At 38.7% G+C, this 27,286-nt stretch overlaps 1 protein-coding gene and 1 long non-coding RNA gene across 4 annotated transcripts in view; both read left to right on the top strand.

The window, feature by feature from the left end:
- CEP85L (centrosomal protein 85L) overlaps positions 1 to 6,652 on the top strand; it is a 154,065-nt gene extending 147,413 nt beyond the window's left edge. For all 3 annotated transcript variants that reach the window (XM_079939126.1, XM_079939125.1, XM_079939124.1), the window contains 2 exons: positions 2 to 233; positions 4,417 to 6,652. In XM_079939126.1, the coding sequence (XP_079795252.1) occupies positions 2 to 233; positions 4,417 to 4,580 (396 nt within the window). In that variant the 3' untranslated portion in view covers positions 4,581 to 6,652. The remainder of the gene's footprint in view (position 1; positions 234 to 4,416) is intronic.
- Positions 6,653 to 24,060: 17,408 nt separating this feature from the next.
- The window catches only part of LOC307195190, a 95,537-nt gene continuing 92,311 nt past the window's right edge, over positions 24,061 to 27,286 (top strand). Inside the window, exon 1 of the long non-coding RNA XR_013830741.1 lies at positions 24,061 to 24,226. This is a non-coding gene — a long non-coding RNA (uncharacterized lncRNA). The remainder of the gene's footprint in view (positions 24,227 to 27,286) is intronic.

Below are 27,286 nucleotides of genomic sequence, written 5' to 3'. Positions count from 1 at the left end.
GAACCAAAGACAAACAGAAGAGACCTGCTCTTTATTGGATCAGGGCCAGGAAGCAGACCAATCCAGGCAGCAGACCATTCTTTCCAAAAGGCCACTATTCGATTTGAGTGTGATTGATCAGCTGTTCAAGGAAATGTCCTATTGTTTGTTGGACTTGAAGGCATTGTGTAGTATTCTTAATCAGCGTGCTCAGGGCAAAGAGCCTAATCTTTCATTATTACTGGGAATCCGATGTAAGTGGCTAATGACTTGTTCTTACTGTATTGCTTAACAATTAGAAATGTGTTTTCATGAATCGGGAACTTCTGACTGCCTTTTCCCTATTTGTTTTTATCTCCTTTCGTACTTAGATTTATATATTTCTGAATCAATCTGTGGGTCTGAATACCTGTTCCTACTTCATTGCTAGAACTTGCCTCATTATGTTTATAGAAATGAGCAGGGTCGTAGTTGATATGGACTGCCACTCAGAAGAATGCCTATAAATGTGCCTGCTAGGAGATGTTTCCTATGCTGATTCTGTTAATATGTGACTGGAATGGTAGTTGGGTGTGATTTCCTGATTACTCTTCTAAAAGTAATGATTCTCTTTGCTTTCATGTGGCAGTTGTATTAAATTAATGACCCAGCCATCAGTCCACTGGTAAAGTATTTGAGAGAAGGTACTCGTAAGCTTTCTTACGTATGTTCTATGGCAACTGTCTAAAGTAAGTGCCAATGCTGTCACATGAGCCAGTTTTCATGGCCCATAGATCTGTTGCCCTTGTGATGCACACCTGCTGGCTTTGTCCCTTCCAATGTGACACCCACTCATTCTGCCTCAGTTCTGCCTTCCTGAACACATAATGGTGAGAACCACCACAAGAATATCCTAGTGTCTCTTCCCTTCTGTGCTAATTTTGCTGGAACACTCAACTTACATGGCTCTAAATTATTATAATATTGATATAATTATAATATTATAATATTAATATGGAGGAAATGGACTTCAGTAAGGAGATATGAGTGGAGTAAGACCATAGTGTTTATGTACCAACATGTTTGTATTGAGTAATTGCCTAATAATATGGTTAATATGTGACTGAGTGGAGACTAGTTTTGTTTCCAGTTTCATCAAAAAGATTCTGCCGTCTTGCCTCATAGTAGTTACTTTGGCAAACCAAATAATACTCTTTATCGAAGTATCTCACTTGTTAAATGAACCATGTAACTGTACTCAGAGATGTCAGCAGAATTTTCCCCTCCACTTCATAAATGTGAGAACACATATATGAGTGTGGGTATGTAAAAAACACTTTTTTAAAAATATTGAAGTATAAGTTGATTTACAGTGTTGTGTTTTAGTTTATGGTGTACAGAAAAGCAATACAGTTATACATATAAAATATTTATTCTTTTTCATTTTAGCTTATTATAAGACATTGAATATAGTTCCCAGGAAGACCTTATTGTTTATTTTATATATAGTAGTTTGTATCTGCTAATCCCAGACTCCTAGTTTATCCGCCTCCCCTTTTCCTCTCTGGTAATGAAAGGTCTGTCTTCTATGTCTGTGAGTCTGTTTCTGTTTCATAGATACATTCATTTGTGTCGTATTTTAGATTCCACATATAAGTGATATCATATGGTATTTGTCTTTCTCGTTCTGACTTACTTTGCATAGTATGATAATCTCTAGGTCCATCCATGTTGACGCAAGTGGCATTATTTCATTCTTTTTATGGCAGCTCTATTTTTGGCTTTATGAGGAACCTCCATACTGTTCTCCATAGTGGCTGTACCAACTTACATTCCCACCAACAGTGCAAGAGGGTTCCCTTTTCTCCACACCCTCTCCAGCATTTATTGTTTGTAGATTTTTTGATGATGGCCATTCTGACTGGTGTGAGGTTATACCTCATTGTGGTTTTGACTTGCATTTCTCTGGTAGTTAGCGACGTTGAGCATCTTTTCATGTGCCTGTTGGCCATCTGTGTGTCTTCTTTGGAGAATTGTCTGTTTAGGTTTTCTGCCCATTTTTTGATTGGGTTGTTTCTTTTTGAAAGACACTTCAATGTTTAAGTATATTCACTCACTCAGGAAACATTTATCAGATGCCTTCTATGGTCCAAGCACTAAGGTGCTGATAATGCAGGTAAGTTGAATACAGCCCTTGCTCACACATTAACCAAAATATTACAGCATTGTGGTAAGTACTGTAATTGAAATGTGATCAGAGGGCAGTGGGAGCACAGGGGGAAAACCAACTAAATCTACCTGGGAAGGGCTGTGAAGGCTCCATGGAGTAGCTGGTGTTTGGCTTGAATCTTAAAGGAGGAGAGGTTTGCCAGGTGAACATGGGGTGTCTAGTTAGCAGTGATCTCTTGGAGCAAGAAATAAAAGCTCACACACAAAAGACTGGTTTTCTCCACCATTTTAGAGCTGGTCACCCCTTCAGTTACTTTGTAACCTTCTACATCTGCACTGTCCTGTGTAGCATTTATTACTTTTTCAGTACCAGGATAAGAGCGTGCTCCTAATGTGAACAGAAGGGAGACTCAGCACCTCCCCCACACAGTGTACAGCCCTTCCAGTCTTCAAAGTCCAACCCCAGAGCCCTTACCTTATAGGCTGGCATTTGCAAATTTGACCAGCCAACTAATTTCTCAAAAACAATGGAGGTGTTTTGAACCTTTATCTCATCGCACCATCAGTTATCTGTTGATACTGTTCACCCCACCCTTCTTAAATCTGGGCTACCATGGTTTCCATGACATCATTCTCTAGGCTCCACTTCTACTTTTATGACTGCTCAGCCTCAATCTGTGAAATTCTCCACCACTTAAATACTGGCGGTCGCCCAGGAAACTTTTCTTGTTGGTCTTTTTGTTTCTATTTACTTTCTCTGAGTAATCTTGTACATATCCACTTGTTTGCTGTTTTCTCTACACCTTTGACCCATACAGACATTCATCTCTCACTGCCTAGAATGTCCCTTTTGTCCTGATTGTACTCACCTGTATATTAGGACCAGCAGTTTCACAGGTATCACAGACTCAATATGTTTGAAACAGAACCTACTTTTCTTTCCTCCCTACCCTAAACCCGTTCCTCCTCTCAATAAGTAGAACCACTATCCACCTATCACCCCAACCCAGATTTTATCCTCCACCCTACTCGTTCCCCCATCTGTGTCCCGTGTCCAGTCCCTGGCCCCTTTCCAAGCTGATTGATAATCGAACTTCTTCATGTCTATGAGTCCCTTCCTACTTGTGACGTTTATTCCTGCTGCCACATCTCCACTGCACTGTTGCCTTAATTCAAGCTTTCGTAGCCCTTCGTCTGGACTGGTTTCTCTGCCAAGCCTTGTGCCCTCCCCACCCCAGTCCATCTTTACATTGCTGCCAGAGCCATCTGTCTAACCTGTGATTCTGATTTCCTAATACCCTCCCTGAGAATAGAGATAAAGGTGGCTCCCACCTGCCTCTCCAGCCTTGTTTCTTGGACCTCCCCTCTCTTAATTTGTGTTCTGCTATTTTAGAGCTGGTTTTCTTGATATTTCTCAATTTCTGTCAGACTGTTTTGTTTTCTGCTTCTGTATACCTTTGTTCATTCTGCTTCCTTGTCCCATTCAGTGAACCTGTCCCCTCTCCAGTGAGGCCTTTTTTTTTCTCTTCTTTGTGCTAATGTAGCCTTTGTGTAGTGGCAGGTCACCTGTGGTACCTGACTGAATTTACTTGTTTGTGACACTGTATGTAAATCATTAAGAATAAGCCACTGTATGCATTATTTTGCTGACCTCAGCACTCAGCATAGTGCCCAGATCATGATTCATGAACAGTAAAACAGTTCAATTAATGTTTGTTATAAATAACAAGTTATCTGACTCTTATGCCTCCAATTAATTAAAAGCTAGCTAACTCAGGGCCTTACCCTCAGTGATTCAGCCATTGGGCAACTAGCTATCAGCCTGATTCCGTTGTTTAGAATCATAGGGTCCCAACCCACACACACACACACACACACACACACACACACACACACACACACACACACACACACTCGATTGTTAATACTTTGCAATCTGTAAAAATATAAGATAATGCCCCTCACCACACAGTGATTTTCAGATTTTTGTTTCTGAGTTTGAAGAGAGCTGTTAGAGCATGTTCCTTTTTACTTTTGGAATATTGTCATCCATTAAACCTGTTGAATTTGTGTGCTATCACTGTATGAATTTAATGCATTTTAGTTAGCAAAATTTTAAAAGGACCAAGTAGATAAGATGCATTTACTATTGAGTGATGCATAATTTAAACCTGAGCCTGACTTGTATTCAGTATCCAGCATTATATTTACAATGATAATAAGCTGAAAATCCTAAAATGACTTTGTTCCCAAAAAATGTGAGATTTTCTCCATGTTTTATTTCCACAGCAATGAACTGTTCAGCTGAAGAGACTGAGAATGACCACAGCCCAGAAACACTCACTAAAAAACTGTCAGATGTATGCCAGTTACGGAGGGACATAGATGAATTACGGACCACGATATCAGACCGCTATGCTCAGGACATGGGAGACAACTGTGTAACCCAGTGACCAGTGTTGGTCCCACAGCAATAACGACCCATTGTTACATGCTGCTGTGCTAGGTTCTTCACATTTCTTTTAGGAGCCATGATAGAAACTTGCAAGTGACATACGACTTGCACATAAGTATTTTTTTCTGTGGATTTGTTCTGTTGGGGAGGAATTGGGATGTGAGGAAGTATCGAAGGGGCTTATCTAATCAGGAAAAAAATTAAATTACCATTTGAAAAATATGATAAAATGTATAAGAAAAAAATTTCTGTATTCTCAAACTACTGATTGTAGGACCAAGCTGTGAAGAGTGCCCTTCAGATAAAGGGATAGGATTTCTTTTAATCCTGTAGTTTTGTGTGTGTGTGTGTGTGTGTGTGTCTGTATGTGTGTGTGTTCACAAAATTATAAAGATTTCTAGGATCAAAGCAAAGCTTCTAAGAAAGGCACACACTGTATTCTTGTGCTGCTTCTTTGTTCATGGAGAAGCTTGTGTTGTACTTGGGGTTTTCAAGGGCTGGCTGAACGAGAGTTGCCACAGCAGGCAAGTGTTCAAATAGTAGTACAGCAGGCGAAACCATCTGTGTTTGAACAATCCCTGTGCTGAGATGGTGAGGTTGTAGGGTTGGGTTGATTTTAGTACTGTAGATAGGTCAGCTGTTTTTCCAGAGTGCTTGTGAGTTGCTGAAGAGATGTGAAATTTTGATGTGATGGTTTTCCCGTTAGCATTGTAATGTATGTATTACAAGGCAATTTAACGTAATCTGAACTAATTTTAACATGTCCCTTACTATTTACAACTTTTTGTTTATATATTTTATCTATCTATCTATATATCTATATATATATATCAATGTAAACAAAGCCATATATAATTAATGCAAACCTAAGGCCTCAGATCATTATTGTAAAAGAAAGATTAACAAAGTGACTCTGGAACAATAGCTTATTTATCCAAATCTCAAATGTTTACATTTTAACAGTTTTGTATCTGTTTTAAAGTTGAAACTACTTTAAGAAAAAAATCAACCTGTATTCTTTATATCTGAATTATCACTAGCATAAAACAAAATCTAAACCCAGGTGATATTGCAATTCCTTTTGTTAGGTAAAGTACATTAAAAACAGGGTTCTTCATAGAATACAAATTTGGCCAGGTTAGTTCTTCTTCTGGGGTACAGGATATCACTATGAAATGCAACTGACTTTTTTGTAGACATATAATCATTTAAGCTTCCAAATGAGTATTTCCCTGTCTTAACTGGTATTTTGGAAGGACTGTATATTCCATTGCCTTCAGAGCGTTTAAATGTACGTTCTTTTTAATGTACTTAGTTACGGCAGTCATTGTCCTTTACAAGTTGTTTTGATTTATCTCTTGATGCAACCCCAGGTCTCATTTAGGTCAAGACTAAATAACAGGTAGAAGGAATGAGGGATGTTAATCAAGCAGGAGAATATTGTTTGAGGCAAGAGCAGATCACATGTCTGTTTTCTTGCCGGGCTTATATACTGGTATAAAGGCTGCTCCTAGAAAAATATGCTCCTAAAGTTTTCAGCAGTGAAAACATATTTGGGATAAGGCCTTCAAGGAAACTACCCAGGAAGACATTCAGTTCAGAAATTGGCTTATATACAGCTCTCAATAGTTATTTTATAGTTATATTTCAACAATCAGTTATAATACATTGTAAGGACATCAGACTTTCCCTTCCATTCAGTGCCTGAGTCCTCCCTGCCCTTTTAAGCCTTAGGATCTGGGCACTAAGAAATCAGTGCATTGTAGTGATTCTGCATCCCAAGGTCCCTAACCTAATAAGGAAGGACTTAGTCACTAGCAAGAATTTGGCTTTCTCATGTGTTCTTTTGTTTTTGAATGTTGGTGGTTTGAGGACAATCAGGGAGTAGTAAATTTGTACCAAAAATCTGATGCAAAGAATTCTGCCTTATAAAAATTAAGATCTGTAAAAATGGCCCTTTACAGTAAAGTAGGTAATAGCATCTGAAATAGATAAACCACAAGTGTAGCACACAACACTTTTACATCCTCTTTGAATAGAATCCCCTCCCCCACACCCCAGCCTCCATAATTTTGAAAGTAAAGGTACCCTAAAATAATAGTGATAATGGGCAAATAATCACTGATTTGGGTCACTAGATTTTTAAATGTATATGTTTGGGGGGTTTATGGTTAGTATTGTTGTTTAAACAAACTTTTGATCGTTTGTTTTGATCACTGTAGATACTTTGTTTTCTGGCTTAGTTGGGATTAAGTAATTTATATTTTTAAAAAATAAGTTAGCTTTCTAAAACTTACAGAATTTGACTTAGTTCACGTATCTTGAGGTTAAAACAAATTTAACCTAGTAGAAAATTAACTAACTACTGCTGATGTATTTCAGTTTCCAAAATGTATGCTCCACATAAAAAGGGGATTTAAGATGTGATAGTGTAAGTATAACCCTGAAGTACAGAATGTAATCTCTTGGAGTCTGGGTTTTGAAAAGGGGCCTAGATAATAAGTAGACAGACTTGGAGGGAACTTGGGGGGAAATAAAACTAGTAGTATTCTAATTTGTCAGTATTTAATTTTGATTTTGATTTTTCAGAAAATTCCCCTTTCCCAAGACAACCTTTTGTGTTAGAATAGTAAGAATATCAGTATCTCATTAAAAACAAAGATTTTACTGTTAGGCTAGGTAAGATGGGCAAATAGAAACACTATAGTATCTTGTCCTAGTTTGAACTAGGATATTCTTGGAAGTTATTACAGTGATTGTATGTCTGAGGTGAAAATTAACCTAAGTTTTAAAGTAAATCTGTTTGAAATTTTGCTTAAGTATTGACTAGGTAAGCCATGCCTGAATTAAATAAATAAATAAATAAGTGTGGCCCCTTTTGTATTTGAAATAGGATTCGGTATTTAATGTTAACAGTATTTTATTTTAGTGGAATTTGTTTTTTGGTCATGGCAATTTATTAAACTGAATTAGACTTCTTCCAATAGCCTGTTAGAGACAAGCTCAAGAGCTGGAAAGTGTTGCTAAAATGGATATTGTACATTTCTGACTCACTAATGAGCTTCTAAATTAATTCTGTCATAGTTCAAGACTTATTAATAGGATTCTCTTAGAGGGCATTTTTAAAGGAACTACTTTATTGGGAAAATGTTCTTTCAGTATCACTAATAGTTCATTGAATAATACAGTAGCTGAGAACTTGGACTATATTTTTACATCACACAGTTCAGCTCAGGCACATCTTCAGTTTGGATTATTGGCATTCTCTTATGCAGCTTTCTATCACTGTAGATATGTAATTACAGAAATAAGCAATTCTCATAACCATGCTCACTCAGACTGTGTCATTTGAAACTGCCAGTAGCTAGAGCTCTCAGAGCCAAAGTTAATTCATTTTGTTTCCATTTTTGACAGTTTTTTTTCCCAGTGTTCACAAAACATAAAATTTCTAGCTTCACCCCAAAATGTCATGGTGAAAATTGCTGCATGATAATGTTCTACATTTAATCATGAAGAGGGAAAGGTTTTGGATATTTGGATTTTTTTCTTTTTTAAAAGAAGTATTGAGTATATAAAGAATGTAGTTTCAAATCAATAAGTCATTAACAACACTGTTACAGCTGCATACAGAGAGAACCTTTTGTGCCTTTTTGCCTGCAGTAAGCATTCATTTCTATTTTACGTGAGCTGTAAGAATGTTGATGATTATTGCACCTTGTTCTTCTGTAAATAGACTTGATTAGGATTTTTTTTTTTCCTTTTTTTTAAAGCAAGGAGCAGTTTTTCGTTACTAGGTAGATACCTTAGTAAACATGAGGGGAGGTATCAGATATATGTCTTTGGAGCCCAGCCTTTTCCCTGTTTAGTGAGCAGGAAGCTCCTTTGGATTATAGTCATTTGTGTGTATATGTGTACATATATGTATAAATAGTTATTTAAATATGTAAACATAAAATTCAGCATCACATTGGTGTGATGACAAGAAGTAGTAAGGTGCTAGGTGGTTATATTAAAAGCACAGCAGAGTGTATAATCAGTCACTATGACTGGTGGTTTTTGTAAACTAGGTTCAGTTTTTGAACCACCCAGAATACCTCATGTGTAAATACAACGGTCATGACTTAATTGAAATACAGTTATTGTAAGAAGAATGTGAAGCCACTGGTTGGCTTATGCCTTCTGATCTATCATCCTTGCCTCTTTTTTTGTAAAGGGGTTGTTTTTTTGTTTTTGCTTTTTAATAGGGTTTACAGCTAGAATTTTGAATGCCAAAGTTCTATTTATTAAATAAAAGAAGTTTTCAATGTTAATGGCTAAGTATTTTTCCACTGGACTATTGTTTGTTGATGTTGGAATTTGTATTAACAGAGAAATAAATTTTTTTATAAAAGATTTATGTCTACCAAGTGCCTAATGTTATTATAAAAATGTATTTGAAATTTCAGACTCTCTGAATTCTCAATAAGAATATGCTGACTTGACTTTTTAAAGTTTTCTTTAAATACGCAAGAGAAAATCTTACTAGATCGGGGACACTTCTGCCTTCTACGTCTATCTTACAGTTTCTTTGCAGTCATCAAAAAGCTTTTTCTCAGGGCCTTCCCCTGAAGGGCACTGAGATTTTCTGATGGCAGGTGCTGTAAATACAAGGGCATGTCTATGCATTTCAGCTCATAGCACAGCTCATAGCACTGTGTCTGTACTTTGAATTTCTAAGGTACTTATTTGAATCAAGTCTTCTTTCTACTTTTCCAACAGACAAATCAGATTTCAGTTTTTTATATTGCTGAAAGCTTGGGCTGGCAAGTTAAATCTTTTTTATTTTCTGCCTTCTAATCAGAGATTAAAACCTTAACTGAAACATATACAAATAAAACCTTGTTAGAAGGTTACTCTGCAGAGGCCTTGACATCTCAGCTTTGATGGCACCTGGGTCCTTGTTCTAAGTCATACGTGCCTTAGTGTCTCCAGCTGGTTAATATTTGGATTAGAAGCATCTGTTTCTAGTCCAGCTAACTTGGCATTGCTATCAGGAGTTTCAGATGAGGCATCTAATTCAGTTAACAGGAAGAAGAATCATGCATTACAGACCCCTTAGGTTGCAAGCAAATGACTTGGAAATAAAAACAGAATGGATAAAATCCTAGAGTATTTCCAAGGTGATTAATGAAGAAGTTTCGCCTTTATAATGAAAGATATGATTATTTTGATCTGGTTTAAAAAAAAGTGTTTTGATGGAGTCAGCAGAGGACTTACGGGGTACATCCCAGTGATTTTGCCAGTACTTAGAGCTTTTCTTTATGCCAGCTTTCCCAACCAACCAGAGTCATTCTATGTAGAAATGCAGAGGACTCAGTTAAAACGAGGGGTAGAATATGCTGTTAGTGATGGTGCAAAATGGCAGCGTGTGGATCCAGTAGAGCAAACCGTTTACAAATGAATGGTGCTCTAACATCATGTCAGTCAAGATGGTCTCCTTGATTTAGAGGAGATTCCAGTTTGAGGACTGAAATTGAGATAAAAGATTTCTTCAATGTTTAAATAAAACTGCTGCCCCTGACAAATTCGGCGCGATCACACACACACACACACACAAAACTTTCCATTTTAGCCAACCCGTTTTTACTTAAACAGTCTTGCCTCACGATCTCTATTGATTCCCTTATAATAGTTGTTTTAATTAAACATACACCTACCCTGTGACCCAGAAATTCCACTCTAGGTGTTTATTTGAGATAAACACTCATCTAAAAAGAGACTTGTAAATGAATGTTCACAGCAGTTTTATTCATAATAATCAAAAACTGGAAATAGCACAGGCATCTGTCAGTAAGGGTTCTCGGCCTCGAGTTGAAAAACAGCATTCTCTCACGACCTCAGGTTTTAATTGATTGTCGCTTATATGTCAATCCTTTGGGGAAATGGAGTAAAATTTAATAGACCACGAGGCAATGGAGCATCAGAATTGGAAAACAGACCTCCTTTCTACCAGAGGCACTTTTGTTTACACTTCCCTCTGGAGCATTTTCCTTTGTTATGCTGCCACCTGTGTTCCATGAGTCTCCACACTTGATGTGAAGCACTTGGTTTTACCCTTCTTGAAACAAATTTTTTATACCATTGTTTGGGTGCTGGTCACTCACCAGACTTTGAGCTCTTTTAGAGCAGGCACACTGTCTTATTAAACTTTGTCTTTAATGAGCAAGTAGGAAATACTAACCTCCAGAGATGTGCAAATACCTGTCCTTAGCCCCAGGAAGGAAGAACGATTTCCAAGAAGAAAAGAAGGATCTTTAAAGCATAATTCATCCTAGGAGGGTGTGGTGCTTTTAATGGGACAGGTAAAGTGATAATAAACCCTACTTAGGCAAGTTCCATTTTCCTCCATCTCTTGGACCTCTTGCTAATCTCTCCTGTGACTGTCCTCTTTCTGCCCTTCTGAGGCAGAAAGCCTGCCCTGCAGGCTACAGGATTGGACACAGCTATTTCCCAACCCCAGTGTTCCTGGAGCATAGCAGCCTCATCGGGCTTTAGGCCAGCTGTGTAGGTTTTGTAAGGGCACATCCAAGGTCTTAGAAGAGGAACAAAATGTCAACTTGAACAATGAATGCAGTTTCATCTGTGTGTGTGTGTGTGTGTGTGTATGCACAAATCTGGAGAATAATCATTGAAACAGAAATAGTACAGCTGGCATCCCTTCTAAACAAGGAAGCAAGGTAGTTTAATTTACATTTTTTATTCCTACACTGATATTTGGTCATAAACCAAATTAAAGTTGTGTAGTGGCCTGTGATGACTAAAAGCAATACACAGCATGTTTTCTATATCATCATCATTATCATCAACCAACATTTGAGCATAAACTAAGTACAAGAGCCTTGCATAAATTATCCCATTTATTCCTCTGTATAATCGTCTATGAAGTAGGTGCTATTATTATTCCTATTTCAGATGAAAAGATTGAGGCACAGAGAGGTTTACTATCTTGGCCAAGTTGGAATAGCTTGTAAGAACCAGGCCTCTTAGGCTCCAAAGCTTGACTGAACCACTCACTAGAGTTCCTTCTTGTCTCGGTTTTGTGCTCAAAATTAAACTCCTCCTCTCTCCCAAACCTCCTCATTAGGCTTCTCCAATTCTGTGCATTGCACCTTCATTCCAGGAATCCTTTCCGGCTCGCTCTTTCCCCTACATCCCCATTTATATTAGTTTATAACAACACAGTTTGTTACCTTACAGTTCTAGAGATCAGAAGTCCAAAATGGGTCTTACTGAATTCAAAAGGTGTTGACAGGACTGTGTTTTCTTTCTGGAGGCTCTAAGAGAGGATCTGTTTCCTTGCTCTTTCCAGCTTCTGGAGTTTAACACATTCCTTGACTCGTGGCCCCATTCTCTCTTCAAAGCCAGCAATGCCGACCCTAATCCCTCTCACATTGCCACCTCTTTGGTTCTTTTCTGCCTCCCTCTTTCCCTTTTAAGAACTCCATGTAATCACATTGGGCCCGTCTAGATAATGTGATATTCTCCCTATTTTAAGGTTGGCTGGTGTGCAATCTCAGTTCCTCTTCGCCATGTAATCTAATATATTCAGAGGTCCCAAGGGTTATGATGTAGTCATCTTTGGGGGACTGTTCTACTTTCCATACTATCTCATAAGTGAATCCGTTGTCAAATCTTGCAGATTCTGTCTTCTTTGATTCTTTCACATTTGTCTTGGGTACTTCATTTCCATTTCTTTTGTTCCATCTAATTGAGGCTCAAACTACTGTAAAACAGATGTCGGACACTTGAGCTTAAAAAAAAGAATTAAATTGGAGCCTCCAAAGTCAGCTTTAAAACTATATCATTAATGATTCTGGTGTTTGCTTCACCCAAGAAAAGACATGTAAGACTCCTGATTCAACTTCTCAAAAGAAAAAAATGTGTTTTTTCCTGAGAATTTCTGAATCTTTATAGCATCATTATTTGTTAATGTCTTATAGAATGTGCCAAAATCTGGATGTCTGATTCTTTCTGATGATTAGATTTAGGGTAAACATTTTTGGCGAAAATGCTACATGAGTAATGTGTGTTTCTCATTCATCGCATTTGGAAGTTTACGATAATGGTTTGTACCATTATTAGTGATGCTGAATTAGATCATGCGGTTGTGCTAAATGATCCCTTTTAACATTAATTGTCAAATGAAGGACAGATGACAAAGCCTTGGTCCATATAAGGCAGAGGGTTGGAACTAAGTAAGACCTTTACAGAAAGCCAGGATCTCCAAAAGATCACATATTCAATGAAAGTTAGAAATGGAGGAAAATATGCCCTCTAGTAAAAGGAAATTTAGTTTTCAAGGACTCAGCTGAGGGGGATAAAAAATGTCCCCTTGAGGATTTGCAACCACAACGCTACCTTCATATGGAATGAGGTTTGAATTTATGCTACATTTGCGAGCCAAAAAATCCTAAGGCTAGAAGTTGACTTAAAGAGTTCTGGGTTAGCAGCTCCTTGGAATCCTGGACAAAACAAAACAAAACATATCTTCCCTGGAGGGAAGCATTTTGAATTGAGTCCTCACGGAAGTCCCATGGATTTGTCCCTGTGAACATCAGCTCAAAATCTAAAATTTTAAAACATAAGGAAAAAATAAAGTCCACAAACCAACAAATAACAGAGTTAGGCCCTAAATGTGAAAGATAATGAAATTATCAGATGTATAATATAGAAATTACTATGTAATTAAATTTATATAAAATTTAAAACTATGCAGAAGTTATGTACAAGATGGTGACTAGAAGAGGCACAAAGGAACTTCTGGGGTTCTGGGCATATTCCATTTACATATTGATCTGGGTGATGTTTACACAGATGTTTTCACTTTATGAAAATTCATCAAGCTGTACCCTTATAATCTACACACTTTTCTATATGTATGTATAATTCAATTAAAAGTTTATACTAAAAAAATAAACAAGGAACTTTGGGAGAAAAATAGAATTTTTAGAAGTGAAAAATATAATTAAATTTAAAATTAAATGGAGCAATTAAGTAGCATATTAGGTACAAACAAAGAATTCATGAAGATAGCCAAGAAGAAGTCACCCAGATAAGAAGGTTTAGAAACACAAAGGATATAATGAGACAGTCTAATACAAATTTTAATTGGAGTTTTCAAAAGGAGAGATTTGAGAAAAGGGGGCATAGGAAATATTTAAAGAGATCATATTTATTTAACAGGATTGTTGAATTTTTAAGGACAGAGAAAAACATGAATTTAGAGAGTCATGAAATTCAATTAAACTGAAACCAGAAAAATGAAAAAGAAATTCTACCTGGACACATTGTAGAAAAACTCAGAATCTTAAATTTAAAAGGAAGGTTTTTAAAAGAGGTAGAGAATAAAAGGTAGAATAACTTCAAAGAAGCAATTAGACCAGCAGAATTCTCATAAGCAATAACAAAACACAGAAGACAGTAGAATATCTTCCAAAGACAGAAACAAAATAGCTGTCATCATAGAATCATATAAATTATTCACAAGTAAGACCAAAGCAAAGACATTTTTCATAAAAACAAAACTTGGAAAGAGTTTCAAATCAATAGACCTTAATAAAAGAATTCCCAGAGGGTAAATTTCAGGAAGAAACATTAAATTCAGAAAGGACGATAGAGAAGTAAGAAGGAACAGTGAACAAAAAGCTGGTATAAAAAAACACTGTATAAAATAATAAAGGAAATATTTACTTTTTGGCCTTTATTATGTTGAGGTAGTTTCCTTCTATTCATAGTTTGTTGAAGGTTTTTATCATGAAAGGATGTCAAATTTTGTCAAATGTTTATTCTGCATCGGTTCATATGGTCACATGGGATTTTTCCTTTGCTCTGTTAAGATAGTGTATTACATTGATTTTTGTATGTTGAACTGTCTTGCCTTCCAGGAACAAATGCCACTTAGTCATGATGTATAATGCTTTTAATATGCTGGTGAATTAAGTTGACTAGTATTTTGTTGTGGCCCCATCTTTGTTTTTTAGTTAAATTTACTGTGATGCACCTGGGAGTGCTTTTGTTTATATTTTCCCTGCTTAGGTTTGATAGGGCTCTTTGAATCTGTGAATTGATGTCTTTCATGACTTTCAGAAAATCTCAGCCATATTCTTTTGCATATCATTTTTGTCCTGCTTTCTCTCTTTTTTTTTTTCCCACATCTGTACCTCCAGTTATGTGTATCTTCTCTTTTATCCACTATGTGTCTTATGTTCTTTACTCTTTTGTTCCTCTTTTCTTCATTCTGAATATTCTCTTCTGATATATCTTCTAATTTACTATTTCTCCTTTTTGCTATATTTAGTTATCTGTGAAATCAAACCATTGCGTTCTCAATATCAGGTGTTGTGTTTTTCAGTTCTAAAATTTCAATTTGGTTCTTCCTTAGAATTTTCAGTTTTCTGTCAACATTATCAATTTTGTCATTAATTTCTTGAGCTTATTAAGCATAAATATTTTAAAGCCCATTATCTGTATCCCCAGTTGGTTTGTTTCTACTGTCTGTTGTTTAACTTCATTTTTAAAATAAAGTCTTTTTTCCTCATATACCTGATCATTTTTTTATTGAGAGCTGAATATTTTATATGAAAATATTTGAGGCTCTAGATAATGTTATATTACTCCAGATAGGATTTAAATTTGCTTCTGGTAGGGCTAGGGGCACTAATCACCCTAGTCAACTCAGGGCTTCAGCTGATTTAGAACAAGAGTTTGAGCCCTTGAGAGAGCCCCTCTACATCTGGCTCACCTAGCAGAATCCCAACCCAAAGTCAAGGGCACTTGCCAGGGCCTCCCTTCCTAAGAGAGCTATGGCTTCCAATTTTTACCTCCTAGTCCAGGGATTAGGTGAGCAATGACCTACAGGCCAAATCTAGCCTAACCCTTGGTTTTTGTAAATAAAGCTTTATTGGAATACAGTCATGCCCATTCATTTATCTATTGCCTAAGGCTACTTTTGTGCTAAAATGGCAGAACTGAATAGTTGTTAGAGACTACATGACCCTCAAAGCCAAAATTATTATTTGCAAAATTTTGCTGACCCATGTCCTGGGTCCTTAAGTATAAAGAAAGCTCTGTCCAGCTTCTCTGCCTGTGAGCTATCTCTTCCAGAAATGACAGATATCCCTAAAGGAAAAATAGCCCCATTTTGTTTCTTTCTTGTACTGGATCTTGATCCTGTAATATTTTTTACTACGTCATTAGCTCTCTGATGTCTTCAAGTAGATTATTTTTCCAGCATTTTCTAGTTGTTCTCTGTGGGAAGGTTCATCTGAATTTCTTAGTTTGCCTTTATTGGAAGCAGAAATCTTTATAAGACAGTTTTTTGTTTTTTGGGTTTTTTTGCAGTACGCGGGCCTCTCTCTGTTGTGGCCTCTTCTGTTGCGGAGCACAGGTTCTGGACGTGCAGGCTCAGCGACCATGGCTCACGGGCCTAGCCCCTCCGCAGCATATGGGATCTTCCCAGACCGAGGCACGAACCCTTGTCCCCTGCATTGGCAGGCGGACTCTCAACCACTGCACCACCAGGGAAGCCCTATAAGACAGTTTTTATAAGACATTTTAACCACCAGTTTTTAAACAAATTCAGTTTGACAATGGGTACTCCACCATCCCCTCTTGTTGGTTAAAATATTGTTTGCCAGGGATATTGGCCTTTATTACTTTTGATCTCTTCTAGTTGCTTGCTCTAGTGATGTAGGGTGCAGTTATTCTAGAGTTGGTTCTTATACTAAGAAGTGCTATCACTACACAAAAATTCCTTCCTTCCTAGACTATTTCAATAATATATTTACTTCACTAAGTTCCTTCCCCTTTAACCTATCCTGCATATCTGCTTCTGAATAATCTTCAAAATGGCAGTCCTAATCAGGCTCTCAAAACTTGCAATGATTCCCATTGTCTGAAGAAATCCTTAACTTGACATTCATGTTGTGGTTTGTTGTGTTTTTTTTCTCATCCTATTTTTCAAGTTTTTCCCTTTCACTAGTCTGGTCAAAATATATTGGTCACATACACTGATCAAAGTGGACAGTCAGCTCTGCTAAAAAAATACCAAATTACTTAGTCAACTTAATGCTTTTTTCTCCTTTAGAATGAACTTCTTCCCATTTCTACTTCTCAAAATTCACTTCAGCTGGCATTATGTCTAACCGTATCTTCCTTATCCTTTTATGCCTCATAGTGGCTTGCACCTGGTGCTTATTCAATAAACATGTTTTTCACTGGAAATCAGATTCAGGTTCTGAAATATTTGCTTTGAGTGATTTCTCAATCAATATTTCTGTTATAGAAACAAAGATAAGCTATTTTTCATTGGAGTATTGTCAGTCTTTTATTATTTCTTCCATAAGTGTTTGAATCATTAATAAAGTAATTGCTAAAATTGATGAAGTTATATCTAGCATTGGAGTGGCTAGATAATAATAATTAAATGAGGGCTGTTAGATATGGTATTGACAGATTTCTTATAACTGTTTTAAACTGTTGATAACAGTTGAATAATTTTTTTTTTTTTTTTTTTTTTTTTTTTTTTTTTTTTTGCTGTATGCGGGCCTCTCACCGCTGTGGCCTCTCCTGTTGCAGAGCACAGGCTCCGAAAATGCAGGTTCAGCGGCCATGGCTCATGGGTCCAGCTGCTCCATGGCATGTGGGACCTTCCCAGACCTGGGCACGAACCCGTGTCCCCTGCATCGGCAGGGAGACTCCCAACCACTGCGCCACCAGGGAAGCCCAGTTGAATAATCTTAATGCACTAATTTCCTTTTTTTTTTTTGCGATACGCGGGCCTCTCACTGTTGTGGCCTCTCCCGTTGCAGAGCACAGGCTCCGGACACGCAGGCTCAGTGGCCATGGCTCACGGGCCCAGCCGCTCTGCGGCATGTGGGATCTTCCTGGACCGGGGCACGAACCCGTGTCCCCTGCGTCAGCAGGTGGTCTCTCAACCACTGCGCCACCAGGGAAGCCCCTAATTTCCTTTTTAATTCAAGTAGCAAGGTAAACCATGTGACTAGTATCTAAGAATTCTAATATTTTAAACATTTAGACCCCTTATTGTTCTCCTAATCTTGAATCTATGGGTAATTTTATGAGAGCATTTTCAAGAATAGACTCAAGTTAGTTAATTTAGGAATCCAGAGGAAGATGTAAGGAAGGTTGGCTTGAAAGGATATGGGTTTTTTATTGTTGTTGTTGTTAGTTTCAGCTTCACAACAAAATGAATCAGTTATATATATACATATGTTCCCATATCTCTTCCCGCTTGCGTCTCCCTCCCTCCCACCCTCCCTATCCCACCCCTCCAGGCGGTCACAAAGCACCGAGCTGATCTCCCTGTGCTATGCGGCTGCTTCCCACTAGCTATCTACCTTACGTTTGGTAGTGTATATATGTCCATGCCTCTTTCTCGCTTTGTCATCGTTTACCCTTCCCCCTCCCCATAGCCTCAAGTCCATTCTCTAGTAAGTCTGTGTCTTTATTCCTGTTTCACCCCTAGGTTTTTCATGACATTTTTTCCCCTTAAATTCCATATATATGTGTTAGCATACAGTATTTGTCTCTCTCTTTCTGACTTACTTCACTCTGTATGACAGACTCTAGGTCTATCCACCTCATTACAAATAGCTCAATTTCGTTTCTTTTTATGGCTGAGTAGTATTCCATTGTATATATGTGCCACATCTTCTTTATCCATTCATCCGATGATGGACACTTAGGTTGTTTCCATCTCTGGGCTATTGTAAATAGAGCTGCAATGAACATTTTGGTACATGACTCTTTTTGAATTATGGTTTTCTCAGGGTATATGCCCAGTAGTGGGATTGCTGGGTCATATGGTACTTCTATTTGTAGCTTTTTAAGGAACCTCCATACTGTTCTCCACAGTGGCTGTATCAATTTACATTCCCACCAACAGTGTAAGAGGGTTCCCTTTTCTCCACACCCTCTCCAGCATTTATTGTTTCCAGATTTTTTGATGATGGCCATTCTGACTGGTGTGAGATGGTATCTCATTGTAGTTTTGATTTGCATTTCTCTAATGATTAATGATGTTGAGCATTCTTTCATGTGTTTGTTGGCACTCTGTATATCTTCTTTGGAGAAATGTCTATATAGGTCTTCTGCCCATTTTTGGATTGGGTTGTTTGTTTTTTTGTTATTAAGCTGCATGAACTGCTTATAAATTTTGGAGATTAATCCTTTGTCAGTTGCTTCATTTGCAGATATTTTCTCCCATTCTGAGGGTTGTCTTTTGGTCTTCTTTATGGTTTCCTTTGCTGCGCAAAAGCTTTGAAGTTTCATTAGGTCCCATTTGTTTACTTTTGTTTTTATTTCCATTTCTCTAGGAGGTGGGTCAAAAAGGACCTTGCTGTGATTTATGTCATAGAGTGTCCTGCCTATGTTTTCCTCTAAGAGTTTGATAGTTTCTGGCCTTATATTTAGGTCTTTAATCCATTTTGAGCTTATTTTTGTGTATGGTGTTAGGGAGTGATCTAATCTCATACTTTTACATGTACCTGTCCAGTTTTCCCAGCACCACTTATTGAATAGGATGTCCTTTCTCCACTGTACATTCCTGCCTCCTTTGTCAAAGATAAGGTGACCATATGTGCGTGGGTTTATCTCTGGGCTTTCTATCCTGATCCATTGATCTATATTTCTGTTTTTGTGCCAGTACCATACTGTCTTGATTACTGTAGCTTTGTAGTATAGTCTGAAGTCAGGAAGCCTGATTCCTCCAGCTCCATTTTTCGTTCTCAAGATTGTTTGGCTATTCGGGGTCTTTTGTGTTTCCATACAAACTGTGAAATTTTTTGTTCTAGTTCTGGGAAAAATGCCAGTGGTAGTTTGATAGGGATTGCATTGAATCTGTAGATTGCTTTGGATAATAGAGTCATTTTCACAATGTTGATTCTTCCAATCCAGGAACATGGTATATCTCTCCATCTATTTGTATCATCTTTAATTTCTTTCATCAGTGTCTTATAATTTTCTGCATACAGGTCTTTTGTCTCCTTAGGTAGGTTTATTCCTAGATATTTTATTCTTTTTGTTGCAATGGTAAATGGGAGTGTTTTCTTGATTTCATTTTCAGAGTTTTCATCCTTAGTGTATAGGAATGCCAGAGATTTCTGTGCATTAATTTTGTATCCTGCTACTTTACCAAATTCATTGATTAGCTCTAGTAGTTTTCTGGTAGCATCTTTAGGATTCTCTATGTATAGTATCATGTCATCTGCAAACAATGACAGCTTTACTTCTTCTTTTCCGATTTGGATTCCTTTTATTTCCTTTTCTTCTCTGATTGCTGTGGCTAAAACTTCCAAAACTATGTTGAATAAGAGTGGTGAGAGTGGGCAACCTTGTCTTGCTCCTGATCTTAGTGGAAATGGTTTCAGTTTTTCACCATTGAGGATGATGTTGGCTGTGGGTTTGTCATATATGGCCTTTATTATGTTGAGGAAAGTTCTCTCTATGCCTACTTTCTGCAGGGTTTTTATCATAAATGGGTGTTGAATTTTGTCAAAAGCTTTCTCTGCATCTATTGAGATGATCACATGGTTTTTCTCCTTCAATTTGTTAATATGGTGTATCACATTGATTGATTTGCGTATATTGAAGAATCCTTGCATACCTGGAATAAACCCCACTTGATCATGGTGTATGATCCGTTTAATGTGCTGTTGGATTCTGTTTGCTAGTATTTTGTTGAGGATCTTTGCATCTATGTTCATCAGTGATATTGGCCTGTAGTTTTCTTTCTTTGTGACATCCTTGTCTGGTTTTGGTATCAGGGTGATGGTGGCCTCGTAGAATGAGTTTGGGAGTGTTACTCCCTCTGCTATATTTTGGAAGAGTCTGAGAAGGAGAGGTGATAGCTCTTCTCTAAATGTTTGATAGAATTCTCCTGTGAAGCCATCTGGTCCTGGGCTTTTGCTTGTTGGAAGATTTTTAATCACAGTTTCAATTTCAGTCCTTGTGATTGGTCTGTTCATATTTTCTATTTCTTCCTGATTCAGTCTTGGCAGGTTGTGCCTTTCTAAGAATTTGTCCATTTCTTCCAGGTTGTCCATTTTATTGGCATAGAGTTGCTTGTAGTAATCTCTCATGATCTTTTGTATTTCTGCAGTGTCAGTTGTTACTTCTCCTTTTTCACTTCTAATTCTATTGATTTGAGTCTTCTCCCTTTTTTTCTTGATGAGTCTGGCTAATGGGTTATCAATTTTGTTTATCCTTTCAAAGAACCAGCTTTTAGTTTTATTGATCTTTGCTATCATTTCCTTCATTTCTTTTTCATTTATTTCTGATCTGACTTTTATGATTTCTTTCCTTCTGCTAACTTTGGGGTTTTTTTGTTCTTCTTTCTCTAATTGCTTTAGGTGCAAGGTTAGGTTGTTTATTCGAGATGTTTCCTGTTTCTTAAGGTAGGATTGTATTGCTATAAACTTCCCTCTTAGAACTGCTTTTGCTGCATCCCATAGATTTTGTGTCGTCGTGTCTCCATTGTCATTTGTTTCTAGGTATTTTTTGATTTCCTCTTTGATTTCTTCAGTGATCACTTCGTTATTAAGTAGTGTATTGTTTAGCCTCCATGTGTTTGTATTTTTTACAGATCTTTTCCTGTAATTGATATCGAGTCTCATAGCGTTGTGGTCGGAAAAGATACTTGATACAATTTCAATTTTCTTAAATTTACCAAGGCTTGATTTGTGACCCAAGATATGATCTATCCTGGAGAATGTTCCATGAGCACTTGAGAAAAATGTGTATTCTGTTGTTTTTGGATGGAATGTCCTATAAATATCAATTAAATCCATCTCATTTAATGTATCATTTAAAGCTTGTGTTTCCTTATTTATTTTCATTTTGGATGATCTGTCCATTGGTGAAAGTGGGGTGTTAAAGTCCCCTACTATGAATGTGTTACTGTCAATTTCCCCTTTTATGGCTGTCAGTATTTGCCTTATGTATTGAGGTGGTCCTATGTTGGGTGCATAAATATTTACAATTGTTATATCTTCTTCTTGGATCGATCCCTTGATCATTATGTAGTGTCCTTCTTTGTCTCTTCTAATAGGCTTTGTTTTAAAGTCTATTTTGTCTGATATGAGAATTGCTACTCCAGCTTTCTTTTGGTTTCCATTTGCATGGAATACCTTTTTCCATCCCCTTACTTTCAGTCGGTATGTGTCTCTAGGTCTGAAGTGGGTCTCTTGTAGACAGCAAATATATGCGTCTTGTTTTTGTATCCATTCAGCCAATCTGTGTCTTTTGGTGGGAGCATTTAGTCCATTTACATTTAAGGTAATTATCGATATGTGTGTTCCCATTCCCATTTTCTTAATTGTTTTGGGTTCGTTACTGTAGGTCTTTTCCTTCTTTTGTGTTTCTTGCCTAGAGAAGTTCCTTTAGCAGTTGTTGTAGAGCTGGTTTGGTGGTGCTGAAATCTCTCAGCTTTTGCTTGTCTGTAAAGGTTTTAATTTCTCCATCAAATCTGAATGAGATCCTTGCTGGGTAGAGTAATCTTGGTTGCAGGTTTTTCTCCTTCAACACTTTCAATATGTCCTGCCACTCCCTTCTGGCTTGCAGAGTTTCTGCTGAAAGATCAGCTGTTAACCTTATGGGGATTCCCTTGTGTGTTATTTGTTGTTCTTCCCTTGCTGCTTTTAATATGTTTTCTTTGTATTTAATTTTTGACAGTTTGATTAATATGTGTCTTGGTGTATTTCTCCTTGGATTTATCCTGTATGGGACTCTCTGTGATTCCTGGACTTGATTAACTATTTCCTTTCCCATATTAGGGAAGTTTTCAACTATAATCTCTTCAAATATTTTCTCAGTCCCTTTCTTTTTCTCTTCTTCTTCTGGAACCGCTATAATTCGAATGTTGGTGCGATTAATGTTGTCCCAGAGGTCTCTGAGACTGTCCTCAATTCTTTTCATTCTTTTTTCTTTATTCTGCTCTGCAGGAGTTATTTCCACTATTTTATCTTCCAGGTCACTTATCCGTTCTTCTGCCTCAGTTATTCTGCTATTGATCCCATCTAGAGTATTTTTCATTTCATTTATTGTGTTGTTCATCATTGTTTGTTTCATCTTTAGTTCTTCTAGGTCCTTGTTAACTGATTCTTGCATTTTGTCTATTCTATTTCCAAGATTTTGGATCATCTTTACTATCATTATTCTGAATTCTTTTTCAGGTAGACTGCCTATTTCCTCTTCATTTGTTAGGTCCGGTGGGTTTTTATCTTGCTCCTTCATCTGCTGTGTGTTTTTCTGTCTTTTCATTTTGCTTATCTTACTGTGTTTGGGGTCTCCTTTTTGCAGGTTGAACGTTCGTAGTTCCTGTTGTTTTTTGTGTCTGTCCCCAGTGGCTAAGGTTGGTTCAGTGGGTTGTGTAGGCCTCCTGGTGGAGGGTACTAGTGCCTGTGTTCTGGTGGATGAGGCTGGATCTTGTCTTTCTGGTGGGCAGGTCCACGTCTGGTGGTGTGTTTTGGGGTGTCTGTAGACTTATTATGATTTTGGGCAGCCTCTCTGCTAATGAGTGGGGTTGTGTTCCTGTCCTGCTAGTTGTTTGGCATAGGATGTCCAGCACTGTAGCTTGCTGGTCGTTGAGTGAAGCTGGGTGCTGGCGTTGAGATGGAGATCTCTGGGAGATTTTCGCTGTTTGATATTATGTGCAACTGGGAGGCCTCTTGTGGACCAGTGTCCTGAAGTTGGCTCTCCCCCCTCAGAGGCACAGCACTGACTCCTGGCTGCAGCACCAAGAGCCTTTCATCCACAGGGCTCCTTAATTTGGGATGATTCGTTGTCTATTCATGTATTCCACAGATGCAGGGTACATCAAGTTGATTGTGGAGCTTTAATCCGCTGCTTCTGAGGCTGCTGGGAGAGATTTCCCTTTCTCTTCTTTGTTCTCACAGTTCCCAGGGGCTCAGCTTTGGATTTGGCCCCGCCTGTGCGTGTAAGTCGCCGGATGGCATCTGTTAGTTGCTCAGACAGGATGGGGTTAAAGGAGCCGCTGATTCGGAGGCTCTGGCTTACTCAGGCTGGGGGGTAGGGAGGGTCACGGAGTGCGGGGCGGGCCTGCGGCGGCAGAGGCCGGCGTGACGTTGCACCAGCCTGAGGCGCGCCGCGTGACGTGGCACCAGCCTGAGGCGCGCCGTGCGTTCTCCCGGGGTAGTTGTCCCTGGATCCCGGGACCCTGGCAGTGGCTGGCTGCACAGGCTCCCCGGAAGGGGGTGTTGATAGTGACCTGTGTTCGCACACAGGCCTCTTGGTGGCGGCAGCAGCGGCCCTAGCGTCTCATGTCTGTCTCTGGGGTCCGCGCTTTTAACCGCAGCTCGCGCCCGTCTCTGGAGCTCCTTTAAGCAGCGATGTTAATCCCCTCTCCTCGCACACCAGGAAACAAAGAGGGAAGAAAAAGTCTCTTGCCTCTTCGGCAGGTCCAGACTTTTCCCCGGACTCCCTCCCGGCTAGCCGCGGTGCACTAACGCCCTGCAGGCTGTGTTCACGCCGCCAACCCCAGTCCTCATCCTGCCCTCCGACAGAAGCCGGAGCCTCAGCTCCCAGCCCCGCCCGCCCCGGCGGGTGAGCAGACAAGCCTCTCAGCTGGTGAGTGCCGGTCGGCCCGATTCTCTGTGCGGGAATCTCTGCGCTTTACCCTCCACACCCCTGTTGCTGTGCTCTCCTCCGCGGCTCCCAAGCTCCCCCACTCCGCCACCCGAAGTCTCCGCCCGCGAAGGGGCTTCCTAGTGTGTGGATACTTTTCCTCCTTCACAGCTCTCTCCCGCTGGTGCAGGACCCGTCCCTATCCTTTTGTCTCTGTTTAGTTTTTTCTTTTGCCCTAACCAGGTACGTGGGGGGGTTCCTTGCCTTTTGGGAGGTCTGAGGTCTTCTGCCAGCGTTCAGTAGGTGCTCCGTAGGAGTTGTTCCACGCGTAGATGTATTTCTGGTGTATCTGTGGGGAGGAAGGTGATCTCCGCGTCTAGGGATATGGGTTTTAAAATTTTTGAGCTAGATTAAAATGTCCAATTTCCTAATGTAGGTAAAGTGGGGTAATTTTGTTAATCCTTTTCATAAATAACCTTTGTGTAGTATTTGAACCTGTGATAAAAAAAATACTTGTATTTGTATCTTTCAACAATTGCCCTCAATAGCTCTAAGTCGTGTTGGAAGGTGGCAAGTAGTAAACAGAGGAATAACCATAAGGTCAGAGCTAGAGGAGGTGCCTAGAGTAAACACTGTAGTGGAGAAGGAAAGGTGGTGGAACAGAGCACCGACGCTGATGAGGGCACCAAAGATTGGTAAACTTGGTGTGATAGCAAGTGTTTTTATCTGGCTTTTGAGTTCAGAATGAAAGTGATGGTAACTGTTTTTTTTTTGGAGGTATGCAGGCCTCTCACTGTTGTGGCCTCTCCCGTTGCGGAGCACAGGCTCCGGACGCGCAGGCTCAGCGGCCATAGCTCACGGGCCCAGCCGCTCCGCGACATGTGGGATCTTCCCGGACCGGGGCACGAACCTGTGTCCCCTGCGTCGGCAGGCGGACTCTCAACCACTGCGCCACCAGGGAAGCCCAATAGTAACTTTTATGTGCAAAAAGTGTGGCCAAATGTGTAAGGATTTATGATTCGATGCTAATATTTTCCCATCAGTGAATCTGGGGCAGAAGCAGAAAAAAAGAATGAATCTGACTAAGAAAGAACGCAGTAAAATCCCTCTCTGGTACTCAGGAAGGCCACATTATTGGTAGAGAGGAGGAGTGCTTGCCTCTGTTTTATGTGAATGAAGCGACGTAGTGGGGATTGCTTATTCCAAAACATCTGCCAACATTTCACGAGTGATTCACACTTTTGTGTTAAACATTTCACTCAGCTTGAATTTCTCTTTTAATAGATTTTGTTTTTAGAGAAACGTTAGGTTTACAGAAAAATTGCACTGAAAATATACCCACTCTCATTCCACTGCTGCCACACACAATTTTCCCTATTGTTAATGTCTTCCATTAGTGTGATACATTTCTTATAAGTGACCAACCAATACTGATACATTATTTTTACTAAAGCCTATAGTTTATAATTGGGTTCACTGTTGTTTGAACAGTGCTATGCATTTTGGCGAATACATAGTGTCAGGTATACACCATCGCAGTACAGTATTAAACAGGATAGTCTGACCACCTTAAAAATACTCTGTGCTCCATTTATTCCTCCCTCCCCTCAAACTCCTGGCAACCACTGATCTTTTTTGCTGTCTCTATAGTATTACCTTTTCCAAAATGTCATATAGTTGTGATTATATAGCATTGTAACCTTTTTAGATTGGCTTCAGCCACTTAGCAGTATGCATGTAAGATTCTTTCATATGGCTTGATAGCTTATTTCCATGGCTCGAAGGCTTAGTTCTTCTTATCACTGAATATTCCATTGTATAGATATACCACAGTTTATACTTTCACTTACTGAAGGACAGTTGGTTGTTTCCAGATTTTGGCAATTATGAATAAGGCTTCTGTAAACTTCCGCATACTGGTTTTTCGTGTGGACATGTTTTCAACGTTTTGGAATAAATACCTAGGAGTGCAATTGCTGGGTTATATGGTATATTTAGCTTTATAAAACACTGCCAAGCAGTCTTCCAGAATGACTTACCATTTTGCATTCTCACCAGCAATGAATGAGATTTCTTACTGCATTTGGTGTTGTCACTGTTTTGGACTTTATTCTAACAGGTGTGGAGTGGCATCTCGTTAGTGTTTTGATTTGCATTTCCCTGATGATATACAATGTTGAGCATCTCTTCATATTATTATTCGCCATTTCTATGTCTTCTTTGGTGAAGTGTCTGTTCAGATCTTTTGCCCATTTTTTAAATTGAGTTGTTTGGTTTCTTATTGTTGAATTTTAAGAGTTCTTTGCACATTTTGGACAGAAGTCCTTTATCAGGTATGCGTTGGCCATGGTTTACATTTTCTAGTCTATGGCTCATAGTTCATTCTCTTAAAAGTGTCTTTCTCAAAACAGGAATTTTAACTTTAAACGAAGTCCAACTTTTACATTTTTTCTTTGATGGGTTATGTTTTTGATGGGATATCTAAAAAGCCATGACCAAACCCCAAGGTCACATAGATTTTTTTTCCTATGTTATCTTCTAGGTGTTTTGTAGTTTTCATTTTATATTTAGGTCTTGACCCATTTTGAGTTAATTTTTGTGAAAGCTCTAAGTTCTGTGTCTAGATTCACTTTTTTTGCATGTGTATATCATGTTTTTCCAGTACCATTTGCTGAAAAGACTATCCTTTCTCCATTAAATTGCCTTTGCTCGTTGTCAAAGATCAGCTAACTGTATATGTGGGAGTTGCAATTCTCTTTTAAAATAAAGCTCCTTCTGGGAAAGGAAAGATGTTGAAAGTTATTAATATTTTAGTGTGAAAGAGTTATTCAAAATCTTCTCTTGACAGCAGATACTGGGCTAGAGAATACTGGCTGTTGAGGTAGTCATAGTAGGTTGGCAGAAATTGGCAACTAAAATGTACCAAAGACATACTCTAATTTCTTCTCAACTTGGTCTAGGGCCTGAGTGTGTGGGGATGAGGGGTTACCTGAAGTCAGAACGTCAGTCTTGTGGGTCCTCATCCTCTAGATAAAGGATGGGCAGCTCACTTACCTGTTTCTT

The sequence above is a fragment of the Stenella coeruleoalba genome (genome assembly GCF_951394435.1).
Source record: "Stenella coeruleoalba genome assembly, chromosome: 12".
NCBI lineage: Eukaryota > Metazoa > Chordata > Mammalia > Artiodactyla > Delphinidae > Stenella > Stenella coeruleoalba.
Note: the sequence above shows the minus strand (reverse complement) of the source record. Positions and strands in the feature narration are given on the sequence as shown.